General features: G+C 41.1%; 1 protein-coding gene across 1 annotated transcript in view; it reads right to left on the reverse strand.

Annotated features, from left to right (window-relative positions):
* ACE2 (angiotensin converting enzyme 2) overlaps window positions 1-22003 on the reverse strand; it is a 74841-nt gene that overhangs the window by 37941 nt on the left and 14897 nt on the right. The window contains exons 8-14 of the mRNA XM_063127681.1: window positions 21004-21173; window positions 19473-19699; window positions 18871-19015; window positions 17830-17928; window positions 12365-12487; window positions 10829-11010; window positions 1581-1720 (exon numbers count right to left, since the gene is read on the reverse strand). Coding sequence (XP_062983751.1) covers window positions 1581-1720; window positions 10829-11010; window positions 12365-12487; window positions 17830-17928; window positions 18871-19015; window positions 19473-19699; window positions 21004-21173 — 1086 coding nt within the window. The remainder of the gene's footprint in view (window positions 1-1580; window positions 1721-10828; window positions 11011-12364; window positions 12488-17829; window positions 17929-18870; window positions 19016-19472; window positions 19700-21003; window positions 21174-22003) is intronic.

Below are 22003 nucleotides of genomic sequence, written 5' to 3' on the forward strand. Positions count from 1 at the left end.
CTTGATACCCTTCATATGTCCTGGACTACAACTCCCAACATGCCTCATTCAGCATGGCATTTATTGTGCACTTGTGATTTCTTACTCACAGTTGTTTGCAGGTTCTTTAGATGACATTGTGAAACTCCAGTTTCACTTCTGTTTTTAAACAGCACTTTTGGCGAGTTTTTTAGAGCAGCAAAAATGTGGCTTTATTTAAAGAAAGTGAAAGAAAACACTATTTTAACTTGTGTACTTGAGCTATTCTGCTATATCACAGTGCCACCTAGAGGTCATGTATGAGATCCAATCTTTGTGTAGTGCTCGGATCCCAATTCTGCGATGAAACCAAAAGCAGATAAATAGATTAAGAGCCTTATGTGGAACAGCTCTTAGTCAGTGCAAATGTCCCAGTTAAGTACTCATTAAGGACCTTATTGTTGTGGGAAATCTTACAAATGTCCCTTTGTGATGTCAGCCAATTTTAGGCTGCAATCCTAAGGCAACTTTCCTGAAAATACTTTCTTCTGCAATCAATGGAACCACTGGGGACCAATTCATACAACCACATGGACATATTGAAAAGATTTGTCCAGAGAACGGCTATACACTGCAGTGATTACCTGGTAGACTTCAGTTTAAATTCTTTCTTTACTCCCCCTCTTATTTTAAGCACATGTAACTGAATCTGTGCACACTCGTGCCCTGATATGCGTTCCTTTCCTTTCCCTTCCTTTTCTCCTCTCTGTTGATATTGGGACTGCAAGCTTCTTGGAGAAGAGCTCTTTTGTTTAGGTTACTTTGAACATCATTATTTACATTGATGACACAATAAAAATAGAATCACTACACATCTAGCTGGTGCCTACATTTACTGCACACTTACAATGCTGATGAAGCTGCCTTATGCCAGGTCAGACCATTGGTCCATCTAGCTGAACCTGCTCTGACTGGCAGGAGCTCTCCAGAAACTCAGGCAGCAGAGACCATTCCATCAACTGTGACCTGATCATTTGGGATGGAATTACGTTTCCTTTGGGCTGACTGGTGACAGTGTAAATGCAGATAGATGCATGGCAGATGCAAGAAGGTGCACAGTGAATCCTAAGAACATAAGAACTCTACTGGATCAGCTCAAAGGCCTAGCTAAACAAGCATCCTGTTTCCCACACTGACCAACCAGGTGACATAAGCAGGACAGGGGGGCAGTAATCCTCTCCTGCTGTTTTCCCCAAATGACTGGTATTTACACACATGTTGATTCTGATTTAGAGAGATCACATTAAGCGAAGGGTCACATGAATGACTTTCCTTCTGCATCTCTGCATGGCTCTACTCAACTCACTGGGATGGTTCGCATGATCAAGCAGCCCACCATATTTATTTAACCAGTGGTGGGCTGCAATGTATGCTGGTGACCATTTTGAGCTCTTTTGTCCCATTATAAAACTCATGGATTTATGTGTAGAGAACTTTAACATTATTTTTAGGATTGTTTAGCATGTTCTAAAAGTTTTTAATCAGAGAATTCATGACATTTTTTTGGAAATATGTGAAATTGTATATTAAATATTCTGGTGTATATTTTATATATCATTTACCATGTATTTTATAGTCCGTATTCTCCAGTTCCCTTGATAAAGACCTGTGTCGAAACGTGTTGGGAACGCAACCAGTGCAGCTGTCTCTTTTTGATTTTGGTTTCCACCCATCTTTAGCCCAGCATGTAGTGGCTCCTGACCTGTTGAAGAGCAAATAGTTAATTATAGACCCTTTATAATTCTAAGGCTGCAATCTATATACACTTCCCTGGGAGAGCATCAAAGGGTCTTGTTTCTGAGTAGACATACATAGGACTGTGCATTAAGAATGCAATCTTAAGAACATCTATTTGAAGGTGAATCCAACTGAAATAACTATGATTAACTATCAAATAAGCATGTTTATTATTGGAGGCCAAGTAAGGCACTATGGCCTAAGCAATTTAACATCTATGTTCAAGATAAAAAATAAAAAAATAGCAGTGGGCTATTTTATTTCTTTTGGTATGCATTAGTCTCACTTCTGAGTGATAGAAAGTCATTCTAGACCATTTCTTAGTGTAAGAAGTCTACAACAAATCTCCATATTATGAGGACCATGCTTGTTTTATGGTTCTTGAATTGAAAAAGGGGCAGAGATACAAGGAAATTGTTTGAGGAGCCCATACATACAGGCTGCTATTGACCATGCTTTCCCTCTCCTTATTTCTTGTGACCATTGGTACCCAGATGTCAGTGTTTCCTCTTGCTCCCTGTGATTCCTTTTTTGAATACCTCAATCTATCTCCATCTGCTGACCCTCTGAGTGCTATCCAATTGGTGCTCATAACAGATACACCAAAATAGACCCTGGTCTATTGCAGCAGTACTGGGACCAGAAAACTGGTTCCCCTCACTCATCCCTGTCCATTACTACTCAAAGCTCTACAAAAATGTGAAAAACTAGTTTGAACAGAGACCATGGTGGGAGATTAAAGAAGGGAGGTGTGAAAAATGCACTACTATAGCCCTCTGAAAAGCTATGTGTAAATATAAGCCCTATGGAGTACATGGATTAGTTCCTTGGGCGGAGCCCTCACTCAGAGGGAGGTCTAGAGGAGAAACAACTAATAATAATAATAATCAGTTGTTCTGCTGAAAGCTGAAAGTTAGAATTATGGGGGCTAATCACTTTGTACAAGGTAAATTGAACTGTTAATTGTGTACAGTAGGGGATGGGGAATCAGTTTTTGCATCCTTGATATTTGTCCTAATTATATTATTGCAAGCTAATACTTTGAACTACAATGTCGAGTTACTGATTGGGGATTGTCCTGTGAAATTAAAGTTAAGAAAACTCTACAAAAGGGACTTACAAAATACTCAGCGCCTGGAGATACAGAACCATGTGGGACTGGGCTATCCATATATATATATATAGGACACAGAAGGACAAATTGTGGCATGTTTCTGTAAATTGATGTTTACTAAAAACATAGTTTGTTCAAGTTTTTTTTTTTGCAAGTTTATTCTAATTAAGCCCCATAGAACCCACATGAGTAGAAGTTCTATAAACACAGCCTAAGTGCAACATATCAGTTACTTCTCACATCAACTACTTCTCACAGACCCCAATGAAGTGTAATTCTGTGGCAGTTGTACTTCAACAACCGGATTGCTAGTGAGTATATTGGAAGAAAGCAATTCACACTCTCCCTACCCCCCACAGCCCGTAAAATAAAATAAAGGATAATTAAATAATAACAAAGCGCAAGGCACCTACAGCAAAATAGCATTTGGCCTAATATCTCTGGTACATCCAAAGAACATTTAACAGAGGGAGTTATAGTTGACCTTTCCACGGAGAACATTTTGATAATGACTGAATCTGGGTGTGTGTGTGTATATGAGCATGCTTATTGAAGTTAGTGCCCAAAGGAAAAGTCAAAGTACAGACATTTCTTTTCTTCTTTGATAATTAGCATGAATAGCTAGATAAGACAAGGGCAGAGTCTCACAAAGAGACTGAGGCCAGATCTACACCAAGCAGAACATGACACTTTGAAAACAATTTGAAAACTGTATGGAGAGTGTGCCCTGGGCCACAACAGTTGTCACTACTGTTATAAACCGTTTTAAAGCAGCAGTGTAGATCCTGCCTGAGAGACAATTCCTAAGGGTGTGAACCGTTCGTCATCATCTGCTGCGTAGACTCCATGAATCTGGCCAGCTTTTAAATCTAAGGAATCACAGGGAATTCCATTTTCCATTTATTGATTTATTATTTCATTTTTATACCGCCCAATAGCTGAAGCTCTCTGGGCAGTTCGCACAAATTGTTATGACAGTTCCACATTTCTCTTCTAAACCTCCTGTTTCTTCAGGCTGCCTGTTGTATCTGAAAAGAGGAGAGAATAAAGTTGTGGTTGTCAACGGAATGCATGACCCGAGAAACATGAAACAAGAATTATTTCAACCTGCCTAAACTCAGTTTGGAGACAAACTATGCATGGGATGCACAGCCCTTTCTGGACTATACTAATTGAGATTGCAGGTTGGGAGGAGAAAATGACATATTAGATGGTTCTGTCACCAAAGCAACCCCTCCACACATATAAAATTAGCATGCTGAGAGAAAGGCTAGGTCCCGTCCTCCTGGTAAGGGAAATATACCAACAAGCAATCCTCCTCTCCCACTCTGAAATGGTATAACCCAGAAAGGGATGTAGCACAAGCCAGCCCTGAACATATAGTTCTCCTCCTAGAGTATGATGGGAGAGATGTAAGGCTTGTACAATGAAGAAAGCAAAGTTAAAAGTCATCCTCAGAAGGAGGGAAATTTGGACCCAACATTACAACTAATAGAATCTTTGAAGAACAAACTTCACTAAGGTTTCCCGCAGTGTGATACACCGAATTTCTGCCCCAGGGTTGCATCTGACTTCTCCATGGGTAACCGCTCAACATAGCAAATAGTAAAAGAAGAAAATAAAGGGGAAATACTAGGGCAGCAATGTCTTGTCAACTGCTTAGTTAGATTAATTGATTAAAACCTTGTGATTGATGAAAAGGTTGACCATGAGTAATGATGCAGCTGACTATTTTTTAAAATGCAAATACTTTAAAAACTGCCGGTGGCATCATAGAAGAGTGTCCTAGGAGAGGCATTCCTTTGTTTGCTCTCCCAAGGGAGAGAATGCCTCTTCTAAGAGGCTGCTGCTGCTGTGACATGTGTGCATATCATTTCAAACAAGGAAATATGCCCTAATGCATATTTACATTGAGTACTATGATTTGTACTCAAAGCAAATTTATGCAGATATAACCATCTGTGATACCCCTAGAAAATGCTGCCCTGAAAATTATAGCCCAAGAGCAGACCAAACACAAGAGCCTTTCCCTTGGGTCCGACCCAAGGGCCAGTCCTCAGGATGCCAAGGGGTGCAGCTGATTGGATCCAAGAGAGGAAGACAGCCTCACCCCATGATCCGCACAAAAGGACCCGCTGGCAAGCGGGGACATTTGGCCTCCTCTGAAATCATGCTACCAGACAAAAATACATTCCTTCTGCTTTATCATTGCAGAGTTCTTTAACATGTCACAATTCTTAGCTAAATAGAATCTTCTTTTTGTATCTCTCTGAGTACCAGATGCTGGGGGCAAACATTCAGTCAGAGCTGTTGCTTTCATACCCTGTTATGTGAGCTGTTAGGGGCATTTAACTGGCCACCACGCTTGAAACAGGATGCTGGATTAGACGGACTTGTGGTTTATCACAACCCTCTTCCTCTCAATGTTAACAAAAAAGGGGTTTATTTACTATTTCTGTCACAAGTACACATTCGTTGTAAACATTTGTTTATTTTGCAAGTAATAAAGACCACCATGTCTTTAACGCAATTTGTTTGACACCATTTCCTGGGCTACCTGATCTTTGATACAATTATAACGAAAGCAGTGATCCTTTTACTGATTCTCCCACATCCACCAAGCAAACAAACAAACATGACTTGTGTTAGTGCATCCTGAACTAGCAAGAGCAAATTAACAATCTCTGCTCTGTTTATTCCAAGATTTATTTTTTGGCCTTGAGGGCCACTGATTCATCGTTAAAACTCCTCCCATCTCATATATGATGCAGAATCAGCGACTTAGAGGAGATAACAGACTCAAAGGTCCGCTGCACCACCTTTTCAACCTCGTAATAGGTACTGTAACAACCTTAGTCAAGCCCCGTATATTGGTAATATTAACAGCCATAAAAAATATACTGTTCGGCTGGAAATTCCTGGATGTAGAAATTTGCTAAAAATAGATGGCAGGGCGGGGTTCTCCTTGATTGCAACACAGATTTTACATAATCCCATCACCAGAAAACTTGTTCACATGTCTACCTTCATTTTCACGTCTCTTAGAAATCAGCCAAAGTCATTCCCCCATGTGCTTGCACACCACTAGGTAAAGCTACCCAATTTGGCTTGCATTGATTTTTTTTAAAACCTAGTATAGACTGCTAAACTTTATCTCCAGCTTTGTTAAAATAAAGACTGTTTGTTTTCTCTCTACTTGTTTTCCACTGATCCAGGAGCCTCTGTATTTGCCAGGATGGGAACAGTTCTGAGTAGTAGCTGGATGTTATATTTTCAAACATGGGGCATCAACTGTTGTTTGCTTCGTTCTTGTTCTTAGCAGTCCTAGGGGCAGATCCAGGGTGAAACTTGAAACCATCACGTCTCCTGGTAGAACCCAGTTGGAATGTCTGCAAACCCTCCTCCTCCATTTCATCCTAAGGCTCTGACTGTGCAAACATCATGACTTCAACATCAGCTCAGCCTTCCCCTCTTCTATTCCTCAGCCCCAGCCCCACCATGATGGGCAATTAATATGATTATATATGCCTATTTCCTACTATATCAGCTGCTCAGATCGGGCTTCTAGTGTGTTATACCATCCTTTCCTGTTTGTAGCACATACACCCATGGGCGGGGGTGGGGTAATATACAATGGAGCCATTGCACGGGCGGCCTAAGCTTGCTGGCCCCAGTGAGCATGCATGTGGCCCCTACCGCTGGCAACCGTGATGTAGTGCTTCTGGAAAAGCACTGCAATGAGCAGAAGTGCTTGTTTCTGGAGGGGGCCAGTGGGCTTGGGCCACCCAAGCAAAGGTTCCACGGGGTACTGCCCATTATGGCCTGCCAGGTGGAGAGGCAATGCAGGACACACCCAGATGTATTGCTCCTCCTCCTCCTCTGTTCTTCCACACACATCCATAACTTCCATTTTGACATTTGTGGAAGGTGAGGGACCTGCCCCCTTTCCCTGACACTGAGGTCGCCATTGTCAGGGAAACATTTTGGGCCCATTTCAACAGTCCTGAACAAGAGCCCCCATAACTTTCTCCCACAGAAACCTGATTGATTTCAGGTGCGATATTGGGAAATATATAAATGGTAGACTGCAGGATTGGGAGCTGACTTGGTGAGTTTTTCCTCTGCTATTCTAATCCAATGTAGCCTGCTTGCTTCATGATCCACCGAGGCATGATTTATCCTGCTAGTTGCTTCAGAGCACATCCTCAATGCTAATCTTCTGAATTCAGACTTAAGACACAGTCTATACTTGTTTCTGGAACTGGAAACTCGGATTTATTATAGAGGTAGGATGTTAGAGCTGCACCTTTAAAAAAATCTATAAATTTGAATCTGAGTTGTTATTATTAGGTAGAGTGACCACATGGAAAGGAGGACAAGGCTCCTGTATCTTTAACAGTGGTATAGCAAAGGGAATTTCAGCAGGTGTCATTTGTATGCATGCAGCACCTGGTGAAATTTCTTCTTCATGACAACAGTTAAAGCTGAAGGAGCCCTGCCCTCTTTTTGTATCTGGTCACTCTAGTATAGCTCCTACAGCTCCTTTTTCATATGGTCACCCTATTATCGGGGCCTAGCTGGCCATGTGGAATACTGAGAGCTTTATCACACCAGAGTTATACTGTGCAATCACTGCAAATTGCGTGCAAATGACTCTGAAGTTTTCCAGTTTATAATCTGCTTTGACTGTGAAGTACTCCCATGCATCCTGCTTTAATTGTGCTATAAAGCCAAAAGACCCGACCTATTTTGGTACTACTTTTGGAGTGAATCATTTGTTGTTTTCTGAGCGGCCACTGGGGGCGCAGGAGCAGGATTTGATACTTTTAAGCTTCAAATTAAACAAATGCTTACATCTGCGTAAGTTTTAAAGCTAAAGACATCAAAATTGGCACAGTAATAGATATTAAGGAGAGCTTTAAGCATGCCAGGTTTGAATCAGATTGGGTCATCCATTGTTTTTTTAATTTTTTTACATTTCCCCCCTTAAACCCATTTCCTGGTATGTAAAGGATCTTAGGAACGCTGCCACCCAGGGTGTGATTTAGCTAGCAGCAGCAGCAGCAGCAACAACAACAACAACAACAACAACAACAACTAAATGCTGTAGGGGATAATTCGAGGGAAACAGGTACGTGGGATGAAGCTATGAAAGAGGGAAAGGAGATGATGCAAGAATCACTCTCTCCACTAGCTGGCACTCTTCACTCATTGCAGTACGTTGTTTTTGGCACTTGCTTCCTGTTTCCATTCTTCCATGTTTAAAGTCTCTTTCTCCAAAAGGAAACCATTAGGAGAAGAGAGCTTAAAACCACAATTGACATTTCTATGGCCTTTAAATAAAGTTCATTGCTCTTAGGCTAACAATTTGGTAGCTCTTTCAAATTGCCCTTTCTCAACTTCAGGGCCAAGTCAGACATTTTGTAGAAGCTGTAGCAAGCAGCTACTCTTTACTTAGAGTAAGCACAGTAGGGTCAGCCTGGATGGGCACCCTAGTATGGTGTAGGGGGATTTTACCCTTTCATCCTCAGTATGGACTCAATCCAGATTCAGTCCTCCACCACCATGCCTGCAATTTATAGAGGAAAAACAGCACTCTAGCAGGATCAGTGGCCATATTGCCCACTCCCCTGGGTTCCCCCTGCCACTGTCAGAACTGCCACCACTACTGAAACTGCCATGGCAAATTTGCAAAGAAACCAGGGGCGCAGAGAGCGTGTGTCTTGTTTGCAAGCTGAATCGTGTTCTGCCAAGTGGGCTTCCAGGAGCATGAATCTCCCTGCAAAGATGGTGCCTGCTCCCCATGCACCCTTTTCCCTTGAAAAATTGCCATGTTCCTTGCCCCTACCACCGCAGCAATGAATTGGGCTGAGGCAGCAGAGGAGCTGCAAAAGTAGCCCTGGAGGCTGTATGCCATGCAGCCTGCTTTAGTGTATCACTGTTTTACACTATAAGGGCCAAAACAACATTACTTTAAATGGGTGTCTTGTAGCTTCCTCTCCCGGCTCCCATTTTCACTGTAAGGTAGACACAGGGCACCCAATCTGGATCAGGACCTTCACATGGTGTGCGGGGGTAGGCTAAGGGATCTTTTAAGATCTGAATTATACTCCTTTGCTACTGTCAAATAGGTATGCACAAAAAAATAATTTTGTTTGCTTTTGATCAGGATTTGTCGAGTCTGCACCTTCCGGACTGAACGTGGACTCAGATATAATCTGCAGTCGAAGTCCATACATTTCAGAGTTTGCAATGTGATTTGCAGACCGAAACAAGCATGCATACATTTGAAAAATGAACTTCAAAATGCACACTTTTTGAATTCATAGGACTTTGGTCAGTTCATGTTTTGCTGATTAACACATCCAAGACAGACACATATTTAAAGTGATGTCTCATTTGGCCTAAAATCACATGTGCAGGCCCCCCAATCTGGATTGGACCCATCCTGGGGAGGAAAGGGTTTTAAAAAGTCCACATTAAGGTCTGAATCCAGTGGAGGATGGTGGCTTCAGAACTCTACAAGAGCTAGCTAAGGTGCAGAAGCATTTGGATAGGTCCTTTGGAGTTCTGACAGAAATGCAGACTGGATTCACCGTCCCACTGACATCAGAGCCACCAGCCAACACTGGGCCAACTCTATACCCTCTTATTGAGGCGTAAGCCTGAACATAGTGGAGATTACTTCAGAGTCAATTTGTATAGGCTTATACAGATAGTATATATTTTGTTTTATTATGGTTTTAATTTTTGTGAACCGCCCATAGATAGAGCTTCGGCTATTGGGCGGTCTAAAAACGTAATAAATAAATAAATGTTCATGTTATTTTAGGGGGCAAATATGATCATCTTGTATAAATCTACTCACTGTGTTTTCTCCCAGTGCTTGTTTCAGGCTTTGATTGCTTCCTCAAGAGCTACATTTTAAAAGAAAGGAAAAACAAATCTCACTACAGAATTTCAAACTCATTTTCATAACATGCTGCATAATGAATGCTGAGGAAGCGGTCTGTATTTCAATAGCCTGTGATGAACCCGAAAGCACCGTGATGGTGACAGTGATATAGTTATGTGTTTGATTCTGGTGATGGATGCCTAGGCTATGTCTTGCCTATGCTTCCCCGTCAACAGTGACCATATAACAACATAAGATGAACCCTGCTGCATCAGACCAAAGGCCTATCTGGTCCAGCATTCTGTTCATGCAGTGCCCCAGAAGATGCCTCTGGGAAGCCCACAAGCAGGGTGTGAGTGCCACAGCATGCCACCCCACCCCCGCTTGTGTATCCCAGCACATTGACTTGGATGCTGGAGGCAAGATGTACCCATTCTGTGCCAATTAAGGAAAACACCACTTTTGTCTTATGCATTGTGCAAGCAAGCATGTTTGGAAAAAGAGGAGGAGAAAGGGCAGATGGGGGGGGGGGGGAAACCCAATTCATGGCTCATCACGGCATCTATTTTCCTTCCATTTAGGCCAACCACTGGTAGGGACCAGGGATGTTGGAGGAATCCCTCCAGAGAGTGAAGCTCACCCAGTTTTAGCCAGCTCAGACACACACCCCAGACTTTGACTCTCTTTCCTGTGAGCAGGCCCAATGCAATCCGCACAGAGTTGGACCAGATCACGGACTTCCGGTGCTTTTTTTGTTTTTAGTTCTGTAAAAAGCAATTTGCTTTGTACAAATTGAAGCCCAAATTTGATTTATTTGAAAACAGAAGCTCAGACTGCAAATGCATGCTAAATTGGGGGAGCTGTGGAAATCTGGTGAGCCAAAGAACAGCCATATTTGCCTGGGACAGACATATCAATGTGCAGGGACACATCAATTGCATCAACTGAAATCAGAGTGACCACCACAACAGCATCAGGTTGGGGAAGATTGAATCAAACAAAGGCATCAATAGAGAAGGTAAACAAGGCAATAACTCATATTACAGAACACAACGAGCACCTACGTGGAGCCCAGGCTGGATCCCAACCAATAGGTCTGTTGTTGTCCTTGTTGTTCTTTTCAAGCCACGAAAGCAAGGGCTCAAAGTAGTGAAGCAATGGTGTTGCGTTCATCCTCATCTCTCCTCCTGTCATAGTTTCTAAAGCTTGGGTCCAAGGTTTTGACCTCCCTAAGGCAAGCATGTCCCTGTATTTAAAAACAAACACATAATTTATTTTTCATGTGATTTAAAATATTTCTATGCTGCTTTTCAGGACAGCGGCCCTCGCAGGTCAGCTTACAACAATAATTTTCATATAGTAATACAAAATACGGTAATAAAACAGCAAACACAATTGCAGCTACAACCCAGAGCAGTCCAATAAAACAGACTCAGTGGAATGTCAGAGTAAACCCGTCAGTCCTCCTGGCCTTCCTAAAAACCTGTAATAATGAAGCCTGACAGACACCTCCCCTCCCCCCCCCAAAAAGAAATGCATCCCAGAGGTCTTGGGCCACTGACGAAATGTCTCTCTTTCTCATGTTCATGCCCCATCTAATTGCCCTCAACTGTGGTAAAGTGAAAAGGGCCTCTGCTGCTAACATTAAAGTTTGGACAGGCTGATATGGGTGAAGGCATCTTCAAGAAATTTGGCCCCAAACCATTTAAGGCTTCAAAGGTCAAAACCAGCACATTAAATTGTGCTCAGAAACACCCTGGTAACTAGGGCAGCTGGCAAAGAATAGGCATGATATGATCTGACCATTACGCCCCCACCAACACTTTCCACGCCTTCTTCAAAGGCAGCCCCACGTACAGTGCATTACACTTGTGGGTGTGCCGGAGCTACTAGGGGGCAGTGTGCAAAGAGGCCCAACTGAACAGGAAAAGGAAGTCCAGCTGTTCCACCCAGCACAGGCTGGCGGCTCCCATTTCGGTGGGACTGTGCATCCATTCTGGGTTTCAGTCAGAATCAGCTGGAGCTCTAAAGGAGCTATCCAAGGTGGTGAACCCTATCTCCCAAACAGGCTCAGCACTTTGGCTAGCTTCCATTGGTTTCATCTCAACGTGGGGTCCAAACTTTCTGTTGACTTTGCATGATTTTAGAATAAGGATGTTGAACCCCTTTCAGCTTGAGGGCCACATTTTATTCTGGAGAAGCTCTTGGGCAACATTTTCCAAAGGTGAGCAGAGCTAGAAACAAAAGAGGCAGGACCAAAAATAATGTATTAATGCCAGCCCTAAGCCTTAAGGATAGACATGTCAAGCTGCAAAAGACGGGAAAACAAGAAATGATCAGTAGTTGAGGGAAAGGGGGGCATCTGGTTCCAGACTTATGTTTGCAATAGAAAGACTGGGAAGGTTTAGACTGCCCTCTTATGTCCTGCCATTTCTCTGTTGGAAGTTGAGTTCCCCTGGCCTCACTTAACAAAGAAGAGGTGGAAGCCACATTTTTTAAGTGAAGGCAGACGGGACTTCAACTTGCACATGAGGTTGTACTAAGGATGCATTTTGCTACGGTGGTTCAGATTTTATGCAGCGCAACGAATATTTCATTACCGCAACTTGGCACCAGCCACTAAGGAATTAGAAATGTCGCATTTGTAAAGCATATCTGTGTGGCCAGCAGCTTTGCAAAGTGCCTCATGGAACTGGAATTGATAAATGGTCCTTGTGTAATATCTAGAAAGAGAGAGAGAGAGAGTTAAGCGAAGGAGGATAAAACCAAATCACTGGTTATGATACTGAGAAAGCCCAGGTGTTTAAAACAGTTTTTTTATTAAAGGGAGACGAAATGCTAATATCATAGAAACAACATTAGAATACTGGTCCTATCCAGTTGCTTCACTGTCAGTTTAGTCCTGGGACAAGAATGTGGACGAGATCTATCTGATTCAGATGGCTGAATCGGATAGATCTCATCCACAGAAAACATCCTGCATAAAAGTCATTCTGGGTGGAATGGTCATTGGAGGAGAGCATTCTGGGAAGGGAGGGGCCAAAGGGCCATGGTTCCCAGCCTGGTTGGAGGAGGGATCCTCTCTCTCTCACACACACCCCTTTACCGCATTGGAATGGTTAAGGTAGCCTCAAGTCCAAAACAATGAATAAAAGCCATGCATCATGATCACAACCGAATCACACTAATATACAAACACTTTGGGCTTTTAACTGACACAAACAATTGACAATACTGAAGGAACGGAAATGCAAACGGAGGTCAAATGGCATGATTCAAATGGCAGATGGATTATCCGTGGAAACACCCTGCTTGGGGACAGGAATGAGGATTGAAAATAGAAGTCTGCCTGCAGGTTATACGCTTTTCTGGTATGATTGTCTGTATAACAGTCTCACTGAGCTTAATGAGTGGTGTATTGGCACTGGAGTGGGAAAAGATGCCAGGCCTTCTAAAAGTGAACTCAGGTGGCTGACTGCTGTCAGGACTAAAACAGGCACACTGAGACACAGATATTGGTGTGCATAAGGGAAACCCCACAGTTTCAAAAGTACCAAAAACCTGTCCAGTGAAAACTAAGTATGTTCAGGATCCAGCCCCCCTGAGGCATGGCTGCCTGACATTTAGTCTGAGGGCTCTTTGGAACTTTCAGCATAACACAGTGATTTACTGAGTCTGGGAAGATATTTCCAGACCTTTATCCCCTTGGAATATAAGAGGGTCGAGCAAGAGGAATTTTTGTGTGCGGAAGGATGACCTACTGTATTTCTTCAATTCTAAGATGCACTCCCCCCCCCCCCATATAAACATCTCTAAAAACAGGGTGCGTCTTAGAATCGCGGGTGTGTCTTAGGGTTTTTTTTTTCTGTTAGTGGTACTCAAATAAGTGTGTGTCTTACAATCGATGGCGTCTTACAATCGAAGAAATACGGTAATTCAGTTTGTTTATCTGTCGGAAGGCAGATGACAGGCTTTGGGTTGCCAGCGTGCAAGAGAAACATCCCTCAAGTAATCTACTGGAACTTCTAAAGGTACAGGGCAGCAAGCCTATAAATTTTAGTTTAAGCTTAATTGAAAAATAATAGTGACATTTGAAGTGGTTCATTTTGGACGGTGATTAATAGGCTGATAAGAGAATGGATGGAGAGCAGAGAAAGAAACCAAAAGTAGATTTACAAGCTAATTTGAACTGTACAAACTGTATAAAAGTTAACTGAATTGAAGATTTGATACCTTTAGGGTGACCATATGACCGGATTTGCCCGGATTTTTGATGGCAAATCGGGAGGGGAGGGGAAATCCGGATTTTTTTTTAAAGAGCAGCTCTAATGGGAATTAACAAAAATGCTTATAACCGTCATTTTTTAAGATAAAGACATGAAACTTGGCACAATGGTAGCTCTTAGGAAGGGCTTTAGTTATACCAAATTTGAAACAGATCTGTTCATCCATTGATTTTTTAGTAATTTTTTAAAAATTGAGGTTTTAAAATTATTATTTTTAAAATCATAATTTTTAAAGTTATAGAGATGAAACTTTGTACCATGATAGGATTTAGGTAGAGCTTTAGCCACACCAAATTTGAAACAGATCTGTTCATCCATTGATTTTTTAGGATTTTTTTTTAAAAAATGAGGTTTTAAAATTATTATTTTTAAACTGTCATTTTTAAAGATAAAGAGCTGAAAGTTGGCACCATGATAGCTTTTAGGTAGAGCTTTAGCCATACCAAATTTGAAACAGATCTGGGGCCAGTAGCAAACCCTGTTAACAACAACAGCAGCTTGCAATGAGTGAAGATACAGTCAGAAAAGATATTTGAGGGAAGGGGAGAATGTAACACACAGAGTATAGCAAAAGCTTCAAAGTACAGCAAAACCTACAAAAGTAGGAGTGAGTGAAGTTAATTTCAGATACACTGAATCTCTCACTTGTTCTTTATTTCAGTGATTTTAACATTAAGATGTTATGTAGAACAGATTTGTCTTAAATGTGTGCTGTAAAATCAGACATGTGACCAAGGTTATGTTCAGGTGGGCACGCCCCCTTGGTACTGGACACGCCCCCTTCGGGGGCGACCATGTTATCCTCCTTTTTGGTTTCCAAAATATGGTCACCCTAGATACCTTTGCAGTGAAGCTGATTTGTTGAAAGCTCCAGTCCAGGCATTTTAAGGAAAAAAGGATTGGATTAAAAAAACAAAAACAAAGTTAAAAGCTAAAATCAAGATGGCGGGGAAGAGAAGATTTTTTTTGCTTGTGTTAGCCAACTTGATTTTTGATCCAACAGCGTCATCTGCTGTCCATTTGAGAAATGACTAACTTTTTATCAGTATTTTACCATATATATGCCTTTCCTGCTGTTGTTGGTGCAAAGAAATGCTTATATTGATGTTCAAAATTTTTTGGAGGAAGTGTAAAATGTGTAAAGGTGCAAGAGCCAAAAAAGATACACCAGTTCCAGTACAAGAGGCTGGAAGTGATGTCTGCAGGCAAAAAGAAAATGGAGGAACAGCTACCCAGTGATGTTTTGCAGGGCGTTCGGAGAGGCTTTTTGGATTCTCCAAGGGCAATGGAAGAAGACCAGTATCAGAAGATATATGATCTGCTAGACCGGAAGATGAATGAGATTGGTGACAAGATACAGGCTTCTGAAGTGAAAGTAGTGTAAGCATATGCAAAAACAAGAGGATGGCCAGGAGATGTTTTGGTCCACTTCATCAGAAAGACGATGAGAGATAAAATTCTTCAGTGCCACTATGAAAATAAAATAAAAAATCCACGGAAAAGAAGTTATTCTACTGAAGGAAATACCAGTGACAATCTTTCATAAACGTAAAGACTATGCTTTTCTAACTAAGGTTCTTAACGAGAAAAAGATAAGATTCAGATGTGAATTTCCAGAAGGAGTGATACTTACCTACAAGGAGGAGAGAGTTAAGTTGAACTCCATACAAAAAGCAAGAAATTTCGTGGAAAAGCTTAAAGTAGAGCAGGATAATGATGCTGACGGAGGGGAAGGACCAAGCAAAGATAAACAAAACAATGGATCTTAAGCTCTTCTCATGTAATGTCAATGGTTTGAACGCCGCTTCAAAGAGAAACATGGTTGGCATATAAGTTGAGAAAAGAAAATGATAATTAAAATAAAATAGAGTGGAGTGGAATTGACCTTTGCTTTCTCATACCACAAATATCCATGCCACCCAAATCTTATATCATGCCCCTCCAACTCTAATAGCCATCTGTTCTCCAACACTACCCATTCTTTCATCCACACCAAGCAACATGCATAGAAGTACAATTTCAGATTGGGTAATCGCAAACCTCCTCTTTCTTTGGCATCTTGTAGAATTTTAATTTTTATTCTTGATTTTTTACCTTGCCAAATGAATCTAGAAATATCTCACAGAAACCCAAAATGGATTTATTTATTTAATAGCTGAACCTCTCCGGGCAGTTCATAAAAAGGATTCACATTTTTCTTTCATGTACTAGCACCATTAATTTCGCCATTTCCGCCAATTCCATCACCTTGAAGAGCCATTCTTCCATTGTTGGTACTTGTGTTTTTCCCCAATATTGCGCATATAGTAGTCTTGCCGCTGTCACCATATGTTGAAATAATAATCTTTTTTCTTTAAATTGAGCATCCCTGAGTCCAAGCAAAAACATTTTATTAGAAGGTCTATTTTGAATGTATGGAAGAAATACAAATCAAGATTATGTCAGAAGTTTCCAATGTGGGTGCCGGCTCAAGAAGCTTTTTCAGAAGAGAACTATCGAGTGGACACAAATGGTTAAAATATAGGGATGTCCTGGAGACAACCCAAGGAGAGACCAAATTAAAAACAAGAGAAGAGTTGGTAAAAGAAGGACATATATGTCAATGGTTTTCGTATCTACAGATCCAGGAGAAGTTTAAGAGTGATTTAAAAGAGGGGGGAATGGAGGGTTCAAAATCATTGTTCGAAGAAGTATTATGTACTAATGATGAACATCTTATTGGTAAAGTATATAAAATGTTATTACAGCTGGAGGGGGAGAAAGAACAAATGAAGGACTGTATGGTCAGATGGGAAAACAATGTGGGGCATAAGATTCCAATTGAATTACGGAAAAATATGTGGACAAAAGGTTTAAAGTACACATTAAGTACCAGACTAAAGGGGGGGGATTATAAGATGATGTACAGATGGTATATGTCTCCATCAAAGTTAACGAAAATGTATAGTGGTTGTTTGGGGGACTGTTGGAAATGTGAAGAACAAGAAGGAACCTTTTAACATACGTGGTGGTCTTGTAAAAGAGCAAAAGCATACTGGATTAAAATACATGTATTAATGAAAAAAAATTAAAGATAAACATAGAAATGAAACCAGAATTGTTTTTGCTTGGACTCAGGGATGCTCAATTTAAAGAAAAAAGATTATTATTTCAACATATGGTGACAGCGGCAAGACTACTATATGCGCAATATTGGGGAAAAACACAAGTACCAACAATGGAAGAATGGCTCTTCAAGGTGATGGAATTGGCGGAGATGGCGAAATTAATGGTGCTTGTACATGAAAGAAAAATGTGAATCCTTTTTATGAACTGCCCGGAGAGGTTCAGCTATTGGGCAGTATAGAAATGCAGTAAATAAATAAATAAATAAATAAATCCATTCTGGGTTTCTGTCCAAACCAGGCAGGCAGAACTCTAAAGAAGCTATCCCAGGTTCTAAACCCTATCCCCAAAATAGGTTCAGCACCTTTAGAGTTCTGACAGTTTTCGACAGAAATCCAGAATGGATTAGAGCCCCACTGAAATCAAGGCCTCTGACCTCCACTGGTAGCTACAGAATGTTGGAAAACAAACATTAAAAGCCTTCTTGGCTGGAACGGTTGGAGCCTGTTTGGAGGGAGGGTGCGCTGCAACGTTTTATAACAGGTCCCACTGTATTCCAATAATAAGGCTATTTGAAATATAAAGGTAGAGATTCCTTTTAACAGCAAGAGTTGTAACCGTTGGAGTAAGATTGGCTAAAAGTTAGAAGGAATGGTGGGGACCATCCAACATACCTTATAAAAGAGAAGTCATTAGCTACATGGAAGAGAGCTGCAGGATCACAGTATGTCTCGTCATGAGGCAAGGGTTCCACAACACCTACTATCTCTCTCCTGCAGAGAAGAGCAAAGCCAAGAGTTTGTATTAGTATTTGAGAAGGAAGCAAGGTTTGAAGTTACACTCTTGGATCCTTTAAGATTAGATTGCCAAAAACAAACAGTGTATCATTAGAACATTTGTTGTGGTTATCCACACAAGTAATTCACCTTTATAGAAGAAAGGGATGGCCTTTTGCAGGCATACCTAGTAAGTAGACAGTCATCCATTTGATTGGATTCAAAATTAGTCACACTTAGAGGAATCCCACTGAAATTGATGGGACTTAATTTAGTCATGACTAAGGCAGGATCTATAGGACTTTAAATCCTATATTGGGAAGAGCAACATTCTGTGCTACGAGGAGAAGAAGGTGGCAACTTGGTCATTTCCTGCCAAGGGCCTCCTCCTCCATGGGAAATGATTCATGGAGCATCAGTCTCTTGCTGGAGTTTCTGAGAGTTGTAATCAAGTCCCAGTTGCCAGTGAAAACAACACACACACACAACCACTCCACATAGCCTTAGGAGCACCCTCCTCTGTCCCTGCCTCTCCATTCTCATTCCCCAGTGTAAGGGGTTTGCTTGACCTTGGAGAAGGGTCGGGGGAACAGTGATATAGGGTGGCATACAAATGTATAAATAAATAAATAAATGGCACTTGAAGGGCTGTGAGCAATACTGAAGCAGGCACAGCTTGCTTAAAGTTGGACCACTTCAATACACTCAAATTCTCTCAATAGTCCTATCTGAAATTCACAGCCGGCCCATCATAGTATAACTAGATAACATCGTTTGGGAAACGGCCACTAAGTACTAATGTGAAAAGGCTAGTTAGTGCTGATAAGCAGCATTTCAACAGCCCTTCCTTCCATCACTGATTCTGCCAGTCCTGCAGATATATAAAATAAAGAAATGTGCAAGAGATCCCTCAGCAAAGAAACCCTTTCTTTTACTTACTTCATCTCCCACCATTTCTTCATCCATTGTTCCTTTGGGATCTCCCCCGAAAACACCATCCAGCGCCATTTCTCTAGCATGTAAGTGAAAGGCATCGTTCCAACAATAGTGAGAGCTTGTTTGAACAGGAAGTTGATATCCGTTTCTGAAAAAGAACAAAATTGTCTGATTGGGGTAAGTGAAAAAATTGTTGCAGGTGCAACCTTAACAGTAATGGTTGGTAAAAGTATAAAAAGTCACTTTTCACCAAATGTTCCATATTGACCCTTCTTGTTGCTATTATTTCGTATACAAAAGAAGATATAGGAGAACAAATCCTTCATATATACTTACACAGGGAAAGGTAAAAGAAAAGAAAAAGAAAAAGAAAAATGAGAGTCATTAATAATTTGCCAAAGTCTACACCATTCATGAGTATGTGATGAAACCTGTGATGAAAAAGATTTCAAAACATATACTTTCTTACGGAAATCTTTGGTTTGAAATCACCACATTCCCTCCCCTCCTCAGTAATTTTTTGAAATCACAATATTTGGTCCCGAACATCTTCCACCTTCAAAACTGCTGAGAATTTCAAGCATGATCACTGCAAAGCAACTCACCACTGTCTTCTTGAAAGTCAGGATCCAAAAGCCCAAGGCTTTTCAGGTGTTTTGGAGTAGCTGCAGAAAGTGACATGATCTCTCCTACAGCTTCATGGAACCCTTCGTTGGCACCACCTCTTAGCAAGAAAGGAAGGTCAGAATAGGCCATAAAATATTCAATGTGGCCCATCTCATGGTATGCTCTCAGGAAGTCATTCATATTTACTTTTGTGCACATCTTGATCCTACAGGCAAAAGCAATTCAAGCAAAGATTATGGCAGAATTGCATCATTGCTTTGATTATGGTTGCCCCAACAACTGAAATGGCATAAACCATCAACTGTTTTATGGATCGATTTGATTTTGAGCCTTTTCTATTAACTTATTTATTTAATATTATATACTTTCACAGCATAGGAGTATCTACAAATTACAGAATGGTAGAAATAACCTCAAACACTGCATTGAACAGGAGGTTGAAATCGATGGCCTCATAGGCCCTTCCAACACTACCATTGTATGATTCTATTCAATCAAATCATCTCAAAACAAAGAGGTACAACAGGCATTATTAATTTAATTTTACAAAATTCTATGAACCAATAGAAACTAATTGTCTTTAAAATGATCTCCATATTTCCTTTTGTCCTTTTTTTTAACTAAGCTTAGCCATTACAGCAAAGTCCAATAGCCTTTTGTAGTGATGTTTGTTTAAGAGAAAGTTCCCACTTCATCTTAGTAAACTCAGTACAGAATAGAAAATATCTTTGTCTCATATATACTCTTCTGAGGGAGACCGTGGGTACCTCCAGACAAGGCTGTTGTGGTTCAATCGCACTGCCTGATTCAATGTTTTGGGGTGCTGGAGACGTATCCAAGTGATATCGGTCAGTATCCACTGGAGCTGCTGTGATCCTACTGATTTTGTGTTGCACCAGCAGGACCCACTGCTTGTGCAATGGTGAAATAGCACCTTGTACAGGAACCCCGGAAATGTATGGAAAGGCTTGTTTCCAGATCAGGACAGGTCAGCAGAGCTCCGTTCTGCAAGTTCAGCTGACCTGGAAATGAGCGTTCCTGCTACTTTCAGGTTGTTTAACAACCACTAGCTCCCTGTTGCATTACTGGTGGTTAACACTGGCATGTGGGCAGCAGAGGTTACTGCCCATTCTCTTCCATTTTCCCAACGCTTCCTTTCCCCCCTTCCTTTCTTTTTTCTTCCCAGAAAAATAACCATTAAGGAGAAACAGATGGGAGCATCCCGTGCTGCATAGAGTGATTTTAACACTCAATAGAAGTGGAGCTAAACCTATTTCAAACTGAATCTTCCACATCCAAATATGAAACACTTGGCTCTTCACCCTACTAGTTCTTCATCTTACATATAAATTGAAGAACAACTTCCACATCAGAAATGAGCACTTAACTTGAGCGCATTCTGGTCCCACAAGTGGTCAGTCTGTTTCCACTTACCTGCTGAGTGTATTTAAATGTTTTGTGGGAATGTAAAAAAACAAAACAAGAACCCAGTCCTAGTGTTTTCAGTACCTGTAGTCTTTCTTCCCCATATCCCAAGCAGTGGGATGACAAACAACTTTCCTGCCATCATTGGGTTCCTCAAGCATAGAATTCTTCCAGAAGCCCTCAGTCATGTTATAGAGTCCAATAGAGACAAAAAACTTCTCAGCAGCTTTAAATATCATTGTAACATCCCAGTTCTGAAAAAGACAGGATTTCAGTATTAAATGGCTGTTTGTTTTTAAAATAAGTGTATCATGAGTGCGGAGTTGTCTGTATTGGATCCTGGATTGGATCTGTTTTTTTATTTTTCCACTGTTTTTACAATTACCTGGAGACCTGAAGAAAATGAGGAGTCAGCAGAACGTATTCCCTTAAATGTCAAGGTCTCAGCTGGACACTTATTGAATTATTGAATTATTGTATGGAAGCATTTTTCTGCAATTAAATGATTGCATCATTGTACAGGACTGCCTATATAAGGAGCTGTGTTTTTCATGTTTTTTATTCCTTCATCCTACCCCATCTTGATGTATGCTGCTGTGTATTGATCATCTGTGAGTATTTGTATATGTGCTGCCATAACTAAATTATTTCAACTGTCAGTAAAGGATTTGCTTTTAACTTACAAAGAATCCTTTGCCTCATTGAGTCTTTGCTGCGTCCTAAACTGAGAGCCGCTGCTACTTCTGCTCAACTCTGGTTCAGAGTGTGATTTCCCAACAGTCTGCACCGTAACTTTTGTTAAAAAAATAAATAGTTATTACTTTGAAAATCAAATTGCCTTCAGCTCCCCGATGTCTGAAGCAGTTCATTGGCTGAGCTAACAACGCTTTATGACAGAGGTGGGCAGCGCTGTCCCTCCCATGAAGCAGGGTGAGGAGCCCTTCTTTGGAGTCAGGTACTTCTTCTTAAAAGAGACCTATTGATTTGCCTCTTAAAGCAATGAAGCTCTGTGGGACTGGGTGGTCATTCAGCCTCTGTGCCTGAAGCAGAACTCCTCTCTTCATGTGGGGACTGACCATGTTGT

The sequence above is a fragment of the Elgaria multicarinata genome, chromosome 5 (genome assembly GCF_023053635.1).
Source record: "Elgaria multicarinata webbii isolate HBS135686 ecotype San Diego chromosome 5, rElgMul1.1.pri, whole genome shotgun sequence".
NCBI lineage: Eukaryota > Metazoa > Chordata > Lepidosauria > Squamata > Anguidae > Elgaria > Elgaria multicarinata.